Genomic DNA, 15,566 nt, shown 5'->3' on the forward strand with positions numbered 1-15,566 from the left:
CGACATTGTCTGTGATGCGCTGACGCTTTCTGGAAGCCTTCGGAAGCCCAATACCGGCACCAAGCATAGTACGCATCAGGCACGGGCGCCATCCATGGAACCATCACCTGCACACACAATGTTACATATTATATCAATCACAACAATCAATATAAAGGGTAAAACAAATTAAATACTAACCTCACGATATTGATCCTCAGTCAAATATATCTTTGAGGACCCTTCCTTTTTACTCAAGGGGCCTGCTTCTTCTGGATGCTTTTGAAAATACAGGTTTGTAGCCTGAATTCTCGCATAGTATATGGCATCCTTCACCAGCTTCTTTGCATTGTTTTGGAAGACACGTTCAGCGTGCCCCATGTAATCCTCTCCGTCAGGCAACCGATATCGAAGCTACAACATAAAGAATACAAATACAATGGTATAAGTCATAGATTTACAATATTAAGAAACATAACAAAAATAATAAAGAATTCATACCCAAAAGTCATTACGCACAAGTCCCTGTCTGTCGGTGTGGTTTCGTTCCTTTTTAAACTTGTACTCGTCCCAGGTACTGACGAGCACCTCATCCTCGGTATCACCGTTTGACACCTTCACTATACCAGGGTAGTGAAGGCGGCAAAGAGAACTCAACGTAAGGTTAACCTGAGTGTGGTGTCCCTTGCCGTCGAAGGACAGGTCCTCCCAATTCCTGCATTACACAAAAACATTAATAATACACATAATAGTTATATGAGATAAGTTAATATATTACACTCACCGATCTCCATGTGGCATGATTAAAGTCCTATCAGCCTCTCGCTCTATCACGTGACGAGGCTTTACTGAGTGGCTTTTTCTTGAGCGACGTGTGCGTGTCGCTGAAGAGCCTCCCGAGCCATCATCCATCGGGTTGTCAGCCGGTTCGCCCTGTTGGCCCCACTGGTCCCACGCCTGTTGCTGCTCTCTCTAGTGGTCCCACTGGTCCCATGGCTGGTGATGCTGTGCGGCCTGGTCCCATGTCACGTGCTCCACCTCGTCATTATGCTCCACCTCCTCATTGTGCTGCTCAGCCTCATTGTGCTGCTCCTCCTCAATGTGCTGCTCATCCTGGTACATACAACTCAAGATTTATTTGTAAATATGTAAATAAATTTATTTGTACAAGATATGTTACCTCATCTCCATGTACCGCGCTCAACAGCTCTCGACGTCTGCTGCTGCTCGAAGAACTGCCCTGAAAAAGGCCCAGGCCCTTGAACAATCCTTTCACTGACTTCTTTGATTTTGGCGGCATCCTGCATAAAAAATAAGAAATTATTCATTAGTGCATCAAAAATGACATAATACTTAAAATATAAACAAATGAAATAACAAAACAACTTTACTTGTTAAATATCATCAAAATTAGGATCTATTTGTTCTCTTCTATGCAGAGGTCGCCATGTAACTTTTCTCCTAACAGGTTGTCTTCTCCGTCTCTCGGGAAAAGTTAAGTCGTTAACGTCTGCAACTAGTGAATCTAATGCCGGTGCAGGATCAATATGAAAACTAGTTGGCAACTCTTCTTCTTGAAACACCTCATCAACCTGCTCAAGGTGACCAATTTGATATTCGTCCTCACCAGGAGTGTATAGGCGTTCGCGGGGATTTACATTGTACACAACCCTCCATTTAGACAACTTTTTGCATGGATATGTCGAGAAATAAACTTGGTCTGATTGATGGGCAAGGATATACGTGTCGTGTCCTTGAAGCAATTTCTCAGGTTGGATCTGTGTCATCCCAAATTCGGTCCTATAATACTTCGGGTCATACCATTTACACTCAAAGAAAACTAGCGCTAAAGGCTTATTTCCAGCAAATGTAATCTCGATTATATTTTTGATTTTCCCGTAATAGCAGGCTTCGTGTCCTTCCATGTCGGTTGCCCTAGTAACGACTCCACTATTTTGAGTGGCGGCCATAGGATGACTTGATTCGAAAATGCTTGAACAAAAGCGATATCCATTGACGTCGTAACGTCCATAGCTTTTGGTTGTTACGCTTCCAATAGATAACTGACGTAAGTCATCATTCAAATTCATTTCCTCCCCAAACTGTCAATCATGCCACAAAGCATTAGCAAATTCTGTAATATTAGTTAAATGAAATTAGCTCTCGGAGCCACATAATTAAGACTTACACGGTCCTGAAGCCACATAATGAAATTAGGTCGCCCATGCATACCATCGCGTCGCAATTTGTCTATGTCTCTCGCTGTTGGCCTACCGAGACACCTCATGTTTTGTTCATCAAACTCGCTGTCAAATATTATTGTATGACATGAGATATTTGATAACATAAACTAATTCACATATGAACAGTTTAAGAAAACAAGTCTTACACAAAGTATTTCTCCACCTCAGGCATATTTGTGAACATGTACAGTAAAGCAGACTTCCGTTCTTCCATACTGAGGTGATATGCCTTGGGTGGACCAACGACTTTGCCGTTTGTCTGAAAAATCGAAAGATCACTACACGGAGGCATCTCTTGTTCATCATCATGGTACCTTTTCTTTCGAGCAAATACATTATGTTCTTCTGCAAAGTAACAACTTGTGAAGTGTGCTACCTCCTTTAGTTTAAATTGTTCCGCAATACATCCTTCAACTCTTGCCTTATTGCCCACCATTGCTCTAAGCTTCTTTAATGCTCTTTCTATATGAAACATCCACCTATACTGAACAGGACCACCGACCTTAGCCTCATATGGAATATGTATAAAGAGATGCTGCATAGGATTGAAGAAACCCGGTGGAAATATTTTTTCCAATTAGCACAAAAGCACCGGTGCCTCTTTCTCCAGCTGTTCCATCACATCTCTTCTGATTTCTTTAGCACACAACTGTCTGTAGAAATAGCTAACTTCAGCTAACGTTTTCCACACAGCTTCGGAAATGTACCCACAAAACATTACAGGCATGAGCCTCTCCATAATTATGTGGAAGTCATGGCTCTTCAGTCCATTCATCTTCATTGTCTTCAAGTTCACAGATCTTCTAAAACCAGCGGCATAACCATCGGGGAATTTAATATCCTTCATCCACTTCATCACTTCTTTCCGTTGCTTAGATTTCAGACAATAGTCAGCTTTTGGTTTGCCTCCGTTTTCTCTAAGCATTAGGGTTGGACGATCACATATCACTGCTAAGTCCATGCGTGCCTTGTCATTGTCTTTCGTTTTATCAGGGAAATCCATGCATGTATTTATGAGGGCTTGGCAAAAGTTACTCTCTTGATGCATGACGTTGATGTTGTGCATCAAAATCAATGACTTAGCATAAGGAAGCTCCCACAAGCCACATATGTGAGTCCAGTTATGCTCCTCACCAAAACCTTGATACCTTTTCCCACTCTCGTCTAGGACAAGTTTCATATGCTCTTCTGTAATTTCTATCCCACTACGTCGCTTGGGCGGTCCCTTCGTGACGATGGTGCCCTTCCTAAATTCCTTTCTCTGCCTTCTGAAGGGGTGATTGAAGGGTAGAAAACATCTATGGCAATCAAAGTAACATATCTTGCCACCAGCACTAAGACGAAAACAATCTGTATCTTTAGCACAATAAGGACACGTCAATCTACCATGCACGCTCCATCTAGAGAAAATACCATACGCCATAAAATCATGAACCGAGAACAGATATGCAACACGAAGATTGAATTTCTGCTTCTTGAAGCAATCATAGGCTTCCACACCTTGCCATAGCTTCTTTAACTCTTCAATCAGTGGTTGAAGCATCACATTGAGGCGTACGCCAGGATGCTCAGGACCAGGTATAACAAGACATAGGAACATAAACTCATATTTTATGCAAAGAGCAGGTGGAAGGTTGTACGGTATGGCAATGACAGGCCAACATGAATACGACGCAGCGGTCATATTGAACGGCGTGAAACCATCAGTTGCCAAGCCGATACGAACGTTTCTTGCATCGCTGGCAAAATCTGGATCAAATTTGTCAAGAGCCTTCCATGCATCACCATTTGACGGGTGCACCATTAACCCATCTTGTCTGTCCGTACAATCTTTATGCCACCTCATGTGCATAGCGGTCTTCCTCGAGAGAAACAAACGTTTCACTCTAGGAGTGAGAGGCATGTACCGAAGCTGTTTATGTGCAACCTTTGTCACCACCTTCTCCCCATCTTCATTTACAAGCTCCATGTACCTCGACTTCCCACATTTTAAGCATTTCTGTTCTCTGCCATGTTCCTTCCAAAAAAGCATACAGTTGTCTTGGCAAACATCAATCTTCTCATACTCCATACCAAGACCTTCAAGCAATTTCTTGGACTGGTACATGTCTTTGGGCATCTTGTGACCCGTAGGAAGAACCTCGCTAATCAAATCCACAAGCTCCTTGTAACAATTAATTGAGAATGCAAACTTGGACTTGATTAACATCAGCCGGGTCACAAATTCCAGTACGGTCACGTCAGTGTGCCCGTGAAGAGGCTCTTCTGACGCTTTGAGTAGGTCGAAGAACTTCTAAACCTCCGGTGTAGGTGAATCATGATGATCTGGTGCCTGTTCAGGCTGCAGATCCTCAAGCATCTGGTCCATCCTATCAACATCATATTCACCGTCATCAACTTCTACTTCTGCTGCTCGTTCAACATCTTCACCATGGAGATACCAGACCTTATAGCCTGGCACGAAACCATGCGAACACAGGTGTAGTGTGACCTGCCTCTTGGTGTGGCTCGTCATATTTCTACATTTATTGCATGGACACCTAATATTATCTATTTGTGACAAAGCAGCTGCATGGTCCAGAAACATCTGCGTCTTGGCAAACCATTCACTTGTGTGACACCCACCCTTCTTGAAACCTTCATACATCCAATCACGTCTATCACCCATTATTGCGGCTGTGTGTACGAGTAAAGAGTGCGTGTGAGACATTCATGTTTCTACACGTCACACATACATCTATAGGTAAGTAGTAAAACTATATATATATATATATATACATAAATAACTATATATACACATAAATAACATCAAATTAACATGATATTCATCAATTAACAATATTTGCAAACATCCAATCCATCAAATTAAATTATAATTGCAGAACATCAAATTCATTACCTATAACATCAAATCTATCAAATTGATTAATTCTTGCATAACATCAATTTCATTAAATAATAACATCAAATACATCATATCATATTTACAAAATCAAGTTACAAATAACAAATATCATACATCAAATAATATTAGGTCAAACCATACTAACAAATAACAATATTAAACAAATTATAATCGCATTACAGCTAACTCCCGTCGGCCATAAAAACCGACGAAAATTAAAACATAAACCATTTGTTAAATCAACTATAATAATAGAATTAATTTTTACTTAACATCAAGCCACACATGATATTAAAACTAGCAAGTATAATGCATAAAATCATATGAAAACTAAGAACACTATCAATTAACAATTTTAAACTACTTGATTAGAAAGTTAACTCCCGTCGGCCATAAAAAACCGACGAAAATAATCACATATTAATTAGAAATAAGATTATACCTCGGTTGCGGTGGTTGACTGGTGCGTCGAGGCACTGGCGGACGGCGGGCGACGGTGGGCTGGGGACGGCGATGCTTGTGGACGGCGGCGACTTGTTGAGGGCGGACGGCGGGAGCTAGGGGGCGGCGCAGCTCGGGCGGGCCGTGGGCGGTGTGGGGGCGCTCGAGGCGGGGGCGCGGGTCGGGGCGGCGTCGCGCGCTCGGCCGGGGGCGGGGCCGCGTGGGGCGCTCGGTGGGGGCAGCGGCGGCGCAGCTCGGGCAGGGGCGGGGCCGGCGGCGCGCGGGCAGGCGGCGCAGCGGCTAGGCGCGCGGGCGGGGGCTCGGGCGGGCGCGGCTAGGGGCGGCGGCGCTCGGAGCGGGCGCGGCTACGGGCGGCGGTGCTCAGCGGGCGCGGCTAGGGGCGGAGGCGGCGGCGAGGTAGAAGCCGGCGGCGGTTTGAAGACGAAGGTGAATGAGCTCGCGCGTGGCCGCGGCCGGTCTCATAACTGGTTAATCCCCGTCGGCCTGTGACGTGGCCGACGGGAGTTAACGTAATCCCCGTCGGCCTGGGACGTGGCCGACGGCGTTAAAGTAATCTTTGTCAGCGTGGGATATGGCCGACGGGAGTTAACATAACTCCCGTCGGCTGCTAGTGGGCCGACGGGAATTACGCTATGCCCGTCGGCTTTTGCGCTGGCTGACGGGAGTTAGTTTGGCCGACGGGAATCTTTAGAATTCCTGTAGTGTGTAGGTTTATGCATCCAGGGGCTCAAGTTGGATAATAGACAGCGGATGCACAAACCACATGACAGGGGAGAAAAGGATGTTCTCCTCCTACGAGAAAAACGAAGATCCCCAAAGAGCTATCACATTCGGGGATGGAAATCAAGGTTTGGTCAAAGGACTTGGTAAAATTGCTATATCTCCTGACCATTCCATTCCCAATGTTTTTCTTGTAGATTCTTTAGATTATAACTTGCTTTCAGTTTCTCAATTATGCAAAATGGGTTACAACTATCTTTTTACGGATATAGGTGTTACTGTCTTTAGAAGAAGTGATGATTCAGTAGCATTTAAGGGAGTATTAGAGGGTCAGCTATACTTAGTTGATTTTAATAGAGCTGAACTCGATACTTGCTTAATTGCTAAGACTAATATGGGTTGGCTCTGGCATCACCGACTAGCCCATGTTGGGATGAAGAATCTTCACAAGCTTCTAAAGGGAGAACACATTTTGGGACTAACAAATGTTCATTTTGAGAAAGACAGGGTTTGTAGCGCATGTCAAGCAGGGAAGCAAGTTGGTACCCACCATCCACACAAAAACATCGTGACAACAGACAGGCCACTGGAGTTACTCCACATGGATCTATTTGGCCCGATAGCTTACATAAGCATCGGCGGGAGTAAGTACTGTCTAGTAATTGTGGATGATTATTCTCGCTTCACTTGGGTATTCTTTCTGCAGGAATAATCTCAAACCCAAGAGACCTTAAAGGGATTCTTGAGATGGGCTCAAAATGAGTTCGTATTAAGGATCAAGAAAATAAGAAGCGACAACGGGACGGAGTTCAAGAACTCTCAAATTGAAGGCTTTCTTGAGGAGGAGGGCATCAAGCATGAGTTCTCTTCTCCCTACACACCTCAACAAAATGGTGTAGTTGAGAGGAAGAATAGAACTCTACTGGACATGGCAAGGACCATGTGAAAGGGAAATGTGCCCTTGGGCCATTTCTAAGTGTTTTGGTGATTTAGTGTCCAACACAAGTGCCTAAGTGTCAAATGGTGGACAAAGTACAAATCAAGTATAAAGGTATGTTTCTCAGACTTAGTACATTGTTTTTGGACTAATGTATTGTGTCTAAGTGCTGGAAACAGGAGAAAACAAATTGGAGAGTGATAGCTTTGTTTCAGCCAAAGCCAGCTCTGTCTGGGTGCACCGGACTGTCTGGTGGTGCACCGGACAGTGTCCGGTGCGCCAGGCCGGCTCAGGCAAACTAGCTGCTCTCGGGAAGGAATTAACGGCGTACGGCTATAATTCACCGGACTGTCTGGTGTGCACCGGACTGTCCGGTGAGCCAACGGTCGGTCGGGCCAACGGTCGGCTGCGCGATCCGCGCGAGACGCGTGGCCGAGCCAACGATCGGGAGGGGGCACCAGACTGTGCGGTGTGCACCGGACAGTGTCCGGTGCGCCAACGGCTCCAAGGCTGCCAACGGTCGGCTTCGCCAAATAAGGAAGGAAATCCGCACCGGACAGTGTCCGGTGGTGCACCGGACTGTCCGGTGCACCAGGCGACAGAAGGCAAGAATTGCCTTCCCGGATTGCTCTCAACGGCTCCTAGCTGCCTTGGGGCTATAAAAGGGACCCCTAGGCGCATGGAGGAGTACACCAAGCATTCCTTGAGCACTCTTGATCACTCACACTCCATTCTTGCGCACTTGTTCAACATTCTAGTGATTTGAGCTCCGTTCTAGTGTGCTAGTCTTTTGAGCTTAAGTCTAGGTCTTGTGTGTGCGTATTTGCTGTGATCTTTGTGTCTTGTGTGAAGTTGCTAATTCCTCCCTTACTCTGTGCTTCTTTGTGAACATCTTTGTAAGGGCGAGAGGCTCCAAAGTGTGGAGATTCCTTGCAAACGGGATATAGTAAAGCAAGCAAAACACCGTGGTATTCAAGTGAGTCTTTGGACCGCTTGAGAGGGGTTGATTGCAACCCTCGTCCGTTGGGACGCCACAACATGGAGTAGGCAAGCGTTGATCTTGGCCGAACCACGGGATAAACCACTATGCCATCTCTGTGATTGATCTCTTGTGGTTATTGTGTTTTGTTGAGACTCCTCTCCTAGCCACCTGGCATTATTGTGCTAACGCCTAATCAAGCTTTTGTGGATTAAGTTTCAAGTTTCACAGGATCACCTATTCACCCCCCCTCTAGGTGCTCTTAATTGGTATCAGAGTCGTTCTCTTCACGAAGGGACTAATCGCCCGAAGAGATGGATCCTAAGGGGAAGGGAATCATGATCAACGATAAGGAGAAGGAGTCCTTCGTCAACGAGCCAAAGGATGACAAGCCTACCGACTCGGGCTCGGGCCACAGACGCAAAGATGGGAAGAAGAAGAAGACGAGACGCATCAAGGAGATCGTCTACTACGATGACAGCGATGAGTCCACTTCTTCCCAAAAGGACAACGACGACAACGATTACGACAAACGAAAGACGGTTAACTCAAACTTTTCTTTCGATTATTCGCGTATCCCGCATAGCTCAAATGCACATTTGCTTTCCATCCCTCTTGGCAAACCTCCACACTTTGATGGGGAGGACTACGGATTTTGGAGTCACAAAATGCGTAGTCACTTGTTCTCTCTGCATCCAAGCATATGGGAGATTGTTGAGAATGGAATGAAATTCGATAGCTCGGATAGTCCTATATTTATTAATGAACAGATTCATAAAAATGCACAAGCTACTACTGTGTTGTTAGCCTCTTTGTGCAGGGACGAGTACCATAAGGTGAGCGGCTTGGACAATGCCAAGCAGATCTGGGACACCCTCAAGATCTCTCATGAGGGGAACGACGTCACCTTACTCACCAAGATGGAGTTGGTGGAGGGCAAGCTTGGAAGATTTGCGATGATAAGGGGCGAGGAGCCAACCCAAACATACAACCAGCTTAAGACCCTTATCAACAAAACTAGGTATGTGCCCGTGCGTTGCAACGGAAGTAAAAAAGTTGGTATAAAACATATATACGGAACAATAAACATCACTATAATATGAAAAATAAAAAATAAAAAATAAACAACAATAAATATGTCGTGAATTGTAATCAACATCTCATGCTGGTACACACAGTCATCAAAGTGGAGTTGAATATCCCGAATTGCTTGGTTTACTCGATCCATCACAGAAGTGATCATCAGCTACTGCCAATATAATGAACTTCAAAATCATTAGAAAATTTTGCCTCGCCACTTGGTCCGTCAACATGCCCTCCTCTGCCTGATTTCCCCCCATCAATAGTTGTAACCCCTAAGAATCAAAACCCAATATGTCAGGCACAAAGGAACTTGTTCTTTACAAGAGATTAGACAAGAGAGAAGTATGCATAATGATTGCAGAAAAGTCTAAATACATGGATAAGGGAGAAGTATGCAGTCATTTAGGAATAAAATGGTTAACTAAAAATGTAGTCATTTGCTCCTCATATTTTCTCTGTTCAGCAGATGGACAGGGGCTCACCATTCCACTCCTTGAGGCACTTGCGCAGCGATGTCTTCCTCAAATGAGCGCTTGAAGTACTCGTGATAATCATCCTACATACCAACTCCACATGAAGTAGCATCTCCAGTACGATGAACAAGGTACAAAAATTTAGGCAACAACTACATCAAGAAACTGAAGGCAAAAAACACAGGAGCATCTAAAACAATTGCTTGTCACTTACTCCCTGTTCATAAATCTTCCTGGACCCTTCCAACTGCGACATCTCCAGATCATGGGTGTTCACCAACTCCTACACTTCCGATGTGCTCGAAATACTCCTCGAAATATTCAAAAAATTGATCGGTTACTTATCAAATGGAGAAGCAGTAGATAATGCAGAGCAAAATAAAAAAAACCCGAGCTCCGTTTGTGTTCCTCTTGGTGAGGAAGAGCCCGAGCCGCTACGATCGCATTCCTAGTGAATCCCAACACCATACAACCACGACAAAAGTGTTAAGTAGACCTCAGAACAACACCACAAGGAAACCACACGTGAGAATAGCAAACCACCAATACACACAAGCATCCATGGCATTAACACCATAGTTTGTTAGGAAAATTCAACTGAAACATGGACGAAAAATGAAATCAAAGTGGTATGGGTAGGCTAAGAATAATATAAATGGTATGGGCATGAACTCTGTACCTAACAATACATGATAAAAAATAACAATTCAGCTGATTCATGGTCGGAAATCAACAAGGATTACAGAGTTCACACACCTTAAGGACAGGGTACTTTTTTATTTCATTAACAGATCAAGCAAAATAAAAAGTAATGAGCAAATGAGCCTAGATCACATCTGTAACATCTCAATTGGGAATATGCTATGTATGTAAAAGCACAGAAAACAAGTTGCAAAAATAAGAGGCGACTGTGAGAAATGTACCTGGGAGAAATTGATAATGAATGGAAGAATGTGAGCTACACAATCTTGTGGCTCCAACAATTTACCAAGAGCAGCACAACCTTCAACAGCCAACAAACGCACGAAGTTTCTTTGATCTGAAAATAAAGACCAACAAACGCAGAAGTTGTCAGTCCTGCACCCAAGAGCAGTGGTACTTCTGTAGAGGCAGAAAGCCCTCTAACTACGACAAAGAAACTCTGTGATAGATGCCATTATGTTCATCCTGTGATAAACACGGTTCAGAATCTGTCACAGTGGAAAGAAGCTAAGAGTCTCAAGGCCCAACCAGTGCATAGTAAAATGTTGGATAAGGAGCATGTAAACTCACTGGCAGATGTAGGTCCAAGCCATGACTGTAATTCTGCCCGCCACACAAGGATGAACCCTAGCTTGTAAAGTAAGAAGGAAATTTCTTTGGACGCTAGCAGTGGACAATATGCAAAGCAAAACTACTTGTGACCATTTATCACGCTCAAGGTTAGGTAATTTTGGCCATCATCACAAAGTGTGACAAAATTCCCTTCCATTAAATTGAGAATGGATGTTTAGCATAGCATTCAACAAAGCTACCTAAGATAGGTTATTTACCTCATTATTCAAATGTTGTACTGAAAATGCATGCTATTAACGAATTTAGGAAACCAGAGTGCCAACTTTACCTCTTCTAGAGTCCAGTTGCCCTTGGATGAGCGGCGTGCTGGACCAGTTGTCCTCCTGAAGCCAGATATAAACAAACATGTATAAGAATTAAGAAGGAATATGCATATCGTAAAACCTGATGAGTGGTTCTAATAAGCGGATAGAAATTCACCCATTGGGTAATCTCCCCCTTTTTTAGGTTCCTTGCTGACTCCTCCATCAGGAGGAACAGAAGGAGCTGAAGACTCCGTGCCCTTCAAAGTCTTTCGCTCTTCAGTTGTCATATTAAGTGAAAACAGAAAACTGAATCTCCACTTAAAGCAAGGTAAGGGCCCAAATATCCATCCCAATGTTAAAACCCTCTAAGGTCTTCTAGCAGAATTTTTTTCACTTGGGGAGAAGTGGCCATTGTCTGCCAAGAGGGGGGAAAGGAACAAAATTGAATCATGTAAACAAAATAACAAATAGTCAAAATTATAATACAGAAATACACAACTATGAAGATACAGTGATGCATCGTGATTTTTCCATGATAGACATGCCCTCAAATTTAACCACAAGATATCAATTTTTTTATAGTGAGAAATTAACAAATCCGAATAAAATTTGGCTAGATTTGAGAATTGTAGAACGCAGACTACAGCGAGCCAAGGGTAAATACAGCATACTGAGATGGCAGAACAGGGACTAACCCAAACTTTTATAATAAAGAAACATTAATATAGTAAGAATTTACCAAGAAGAAGAGTTTGTTGAAGTGGATGAAAATCCATGCTCATCGGTGTTGATCCTTGGCTCAAGGTCCGTGCAACAGTTTTATGGAAATCATCTTGTTGGTAATTTTGGCTCTGCGGATAAGTCACAGGCAGCATATTCACCGAAAGATTCACCTGCTATGTTAGATCATCATAAGTGCATGATTAGGTGTAACGAACAGCACCAAGTACTAAGAGCAAGAATCTAGTAATGGCAATGCATTTATTTGATTACTTATGGAGCTTATGGGGTACCAAATATGTTTCAAGTCATCTGAATACATGTCTAGGAAATGGACACTGAGAACGAGATCCAAGTTCTGCGTGATCAACTGGCTGAAAAATCTTCAGATTCTCTTTGCCTTTTGAAAGAGGTATGCGTCTCAGTACCATTTGAACTAAATTGTTCATGTTATTTTTGTGTTCCTTGTTAAATGAAGTTCCACAGTTTTCCTTTCAATTTTCAGATATTACCTAGTGGTATTAAGTGTTAACTGATTTTAGCTAGGGATTTTATGGCGTACCGGGTGGAGGGGCTGTGGAGAGAGGCTGTTGCGAGTTGCGACTGAGGGTGACGGCGACCTCCCCGGCGCCATCCAAGAACAACACCTTGCCACCGTGCTTCATCTTCTTGTTCGAGACGTTGCTCGGCGTGGGTTTACCATCGGACGGCTGCACAGAGACAAAAGCAGCGGGCTAGGGCATCCTAAGCGCCTCCAGATTTTGAAGTTCCTTACAATGAATCTGTCTTTGGTGCTGAATTGGGGGGAACAGGTTGGAGTTGCAACGGGCGCACCTTGAACTTGACAACATCCTTGCTCCTCTTGATCTTCACGGAACCACCGCCGTGACAACAACAGGGACACTAACCACCACCGTGCTCTTCTCCACGGTCAGCCCTTGATGGGAACACATCCGAGAACCTGATGGGAGTAGCGACAACCTGCATTTTCTGATATGAACTTCTTGTGTGTGATCAATTGTTCTACTGAAGTGAAGTAGCAGCTTGGTATAGTATGATCTGAAAGGGTTATCGATCTTGTGTGGTGAGCTTCTGTTATATACTATAGAGCCAGAGTGGGGTCCTTGACCATTGTTTCTAAAAATAACTTCATTAGTCAATAGTGAAATAATTATATAAGTGTAATATTCTGTAGGTAGTTGGCATTCATGAAACAGATGTCCTCACCAGATCCTTTTGCTACCTAGGCATAGAGACTTGAACACAAAGGATACAAAAGCACTTACTATGAATTCAGTAACGTCATCAGAGCTAGTAATTAGGGTCAAAGAGTCCAACCTTCGTGTACATCATAAGGATGAAAGCCACACATGATGCTCACTGACCATCTTGTGCAGCACCTAAGCTCCACCGACACCCTGCGCACCACAACAAGCGCATCCATTACGGGTCCCATAATGCTTAGAGTATATTGGATGCACAAGAAAGGGCCAGTGTTGTCCGCGACTTGTGATAGGTTCACGGCCTTTTTGCCCAAATAACCCTGAGGCAGCTGCTGCAGGTTGGATCCTTCCATCACCTCCTTGCCGGCACTGGACGACCTTTTGGGTAAAGGAAGAGATTTTGGGAACTGGAAGAAGAACATTCTTTCTTTGCTACCTTCTTGCTGCTAAAAGTTGCAAGTGAATGACGTGAGTGTTCAGACATTATGTATACAACTTTGCAGAGCTTATAAGTTTTTTTTTGAATGCAACAGAGCTCATAAGTCCATACAAGCAAATCAAGCTCCTCGGCCGGACATGTTAAAGCTTCACTTTCAATTGAATCTGGCTGAGTCTCCAGCAACCCAACATTGTCACTATCATTATCGTCGTCGTCATCACAACTCTCTTCTTCATAAACCAATCCTGTCAAGAGTTGAATATTTCGATAAAAAATCTTAGTGGAAAGTATTGTTCAGAAGAACAAATTAAGGAGCTTATGAATCTTCACATTCACCTGAATTAACAGGAACAGGGAAGGATCTAGGAATTTGGAGTGGATTCATTTGACATAGAAACAAGACAACAGAAAGTACGTAAGACAAGTTAATAAGTCTGACAACAAACAGATGGTGTTTTATAATACAGCAAGGTTGTGACAGGGAGGTTCTTGCCTTCTAGGGGCACTCACCAATTGATTTTGTTTTTGCAATCCAAGTTGCGCTGGTGACAAGCAAACAACATCTGCATAAGGTGGCGTCGAGAGGGTCTTCTGTGGTGAGCACTCATCTACAAATAATATGTCCAGTCCGATTATTTTGATATGACTAAATCTACGATAACACAATGGATGCTCTTATATGTGCGTTGTTTTGATATGAATGAAAAGGCATGTTTCTCCTAAATCTTAAATAATGCCTGACAGTAGGATCTCGGGGCGCTAAATACCTTCTGTGTTTGGTGCACTTTTTGCAGCCACTTGGCGAGTCTGAAAAGAACAAACATAAGTTCTGCCATAGAAAGAACATGCTGATCCTTTTCTCACCCCCCAAATAAAACTATAGTAGTATCTGAAACCACGATATGACAATTGGATAATCAGTTACCCACCCTCAATATCTTCATCACCTCTTCATCAATTGGCTTAGGGTCTTCTTGCTGTGGCCTGAAACAGCAAAATATGTTCCATTTATGGTTACTACAAAATGGTTGGCGAAAAAGCCATGAGATTCACTACTATCAACCAAAGACAAATAGATTACTTTTGCTTCTGTGGAGGCACCTTTGGTCTGAACTTGAGCTTCTGAGGGGATTAAGAGAAAGACGTTAGTGCGCAGCATTCTTCTTGACAATTCGCTGAGCTCATAGAAAGTAGAAGATTGGTGAGCCACCTTCACATCACCATGATCTGGGCGACTTCTCTCGGAGCTGCCATCCTTATCCATTTCTCTTAACTCTGTCATAAATAGCTAAGAGCATAGTTAAGAGGGGGGGTCCCCGCGCGTGCCTCCCCTCCGCGTGTCCGGCTCCGCCGACCCCGGCACAGCCTCCTCGCGGCCGAAGCCCAACGGGATCTGGAGCTCGCCGTGGAGGTCGATGCGTCGACGCGGGCGTCTGCTGCGGCCGGGCGCGGGATCGAGGTCATCCTCCGCGTCTGGATCGGGATCCGCAGGCGGGATTCGAGGGAGCCGCTGCCGCGGCCGTGGGCGTCCCGGGCGCGGATGGGGACGGGGACGGGGACGCCGTGGGGGTCTCCCTCCCAGACCTTACTGCCGCCGCGGGCCTCTCTGCCGCCGTGGGGTGGGCCCCGCAACCGGCGCCAGAGACGGGGACGGGGGCGCGGTGGAGGTGTGCGGCGTAGTGATGGGGAGAGGAGGAGGAGGTGGATCCAGGGCGCCATGGCGGGGAACCGCGGCGCCAGGGCGGGGGGGGTACGGTGGATCCACGGCGGGGGAAGGGGCGAGGTGGAGGGGTGCAGCGGGGGCACGCGGCGCAGTGAGAGGG

General features: G+C 44.7%; 2 protein-coding genes across 2 annotated transcripts; both read right to left on the minus strand.

Annotated features, from left to right (window-relative positions):
• Window positions 1–9,467: 9,467 nt before the first annotated feature.
• LOC103653167 (uncharacterized) lies at window positions 9,468–10,048 on the minus strand. Its single transcript, XM_008680129.2, has 3 exons — window positions 9,996–10,048; window positions 9,791–9,864; window positions 9,468–9,580 (listed from the first exon to the last, which is right to left on the minus strand). The coding sequence occupies exons 1-3, from the start codon at window positions 10,046–10,048 to the stop codon at window positions 9,468–9,470; spliced, it is 240 nt and encodes a 79-aa protein (XP_008678351.1).
• A 2,141-nt stretch (window positions 10,049–12,189) lies between these two features.
• LOC103655244 (uncharacterized) lies at window positions 12,190–14,256 on the minus strand. Its single transcript, XM_020552038.1, has 5 exons — window positions 14,080–14,256; window positions 13,855–13,988; window positions 13,529–13,747; window positions 12,644–12,791; window positions 12,190–12,212 (listed from the first exon to the last, which is right to left on the minus strand). The coding sequence occupies exons 1-5, from the start codon at window positions 14,126–14,128 to the stop codon at window positions 12,190–12,192; spliced, it is 573 nt and encodes a 190-aa protein (XP_020407627.1). The 5' UTR covers window positions 14,129–14,256.
• Window positions 14,257–15,566: the final 1,310 nt, after the last annotated feature.

The sequence above is a fragment of the Zea mays genome, chromosome 4 (genome assembly GCF_902167145.1).
Source record: "Zea mays cultivar B73 chromosome 4, Zm-B73-REFERENCE-NAM-5.0, whole genome shotgun sequence".
In the NCBI taxonomy this organism is placed as follows: domain Eukaryota; kingdom Viridiplantae; phylum Streptophyta; class Magnoliopsida; order Poales; family Poaceae; genus Zea; species Zea mays.

What these genes read in the sequence shown, in the direction of transcription:
- LOC103655244 (XM_020552038.1), bottom strand. Translation starts at nt 14,128, where the DNA reads ATGAATCCACTCCAAATTCCTAGATCCTTCCCTGTTCCTGTTAATTCA. An exon ending in CCCTGTTCCTGTTAATTCAG is followed by an intron (nt 13,989 to 14,079) that starts GTGAATGTGAAG and finishes AACTCTTGACAG; the next exon opens with GATTGGTTTATGAAGAAGAG. An exon ending in CTCCACAGCCCCTCCACCCG is followed by an intron (nt 12,213 to 12,643) that starts GTACGCCATAAA and finishes ACTTATCCGCAG; the next exon opens with AGCCAAAATTACCAACAAGA.
- LOC103653167 (XM_008680129.2), bottom strand. Translation starts at nt 10,048, where the DNA reads ATGATCTGGAGATGTCGCAGTTGGAAGGGTCCAGGAAGATTTATGAAC. An exon ending in GGAAGATTTATGAACAGGGA is followed by an intron (nt 9,865 to 9,995) that starts GTAAGTGACAAG and finishes GTTGGTATGTAG; the next exon opens with GATGATTATCACGAGTACTT. An exon ending in GTGCCTCAAGGAGTGGAATG is followed by an intron (nt 9,581 to 9,790) that starts GTGAGCCCCTGT and finishes TTTGATTCTTAG; the next exon opens with GGGTTACAACTATTGATGGG.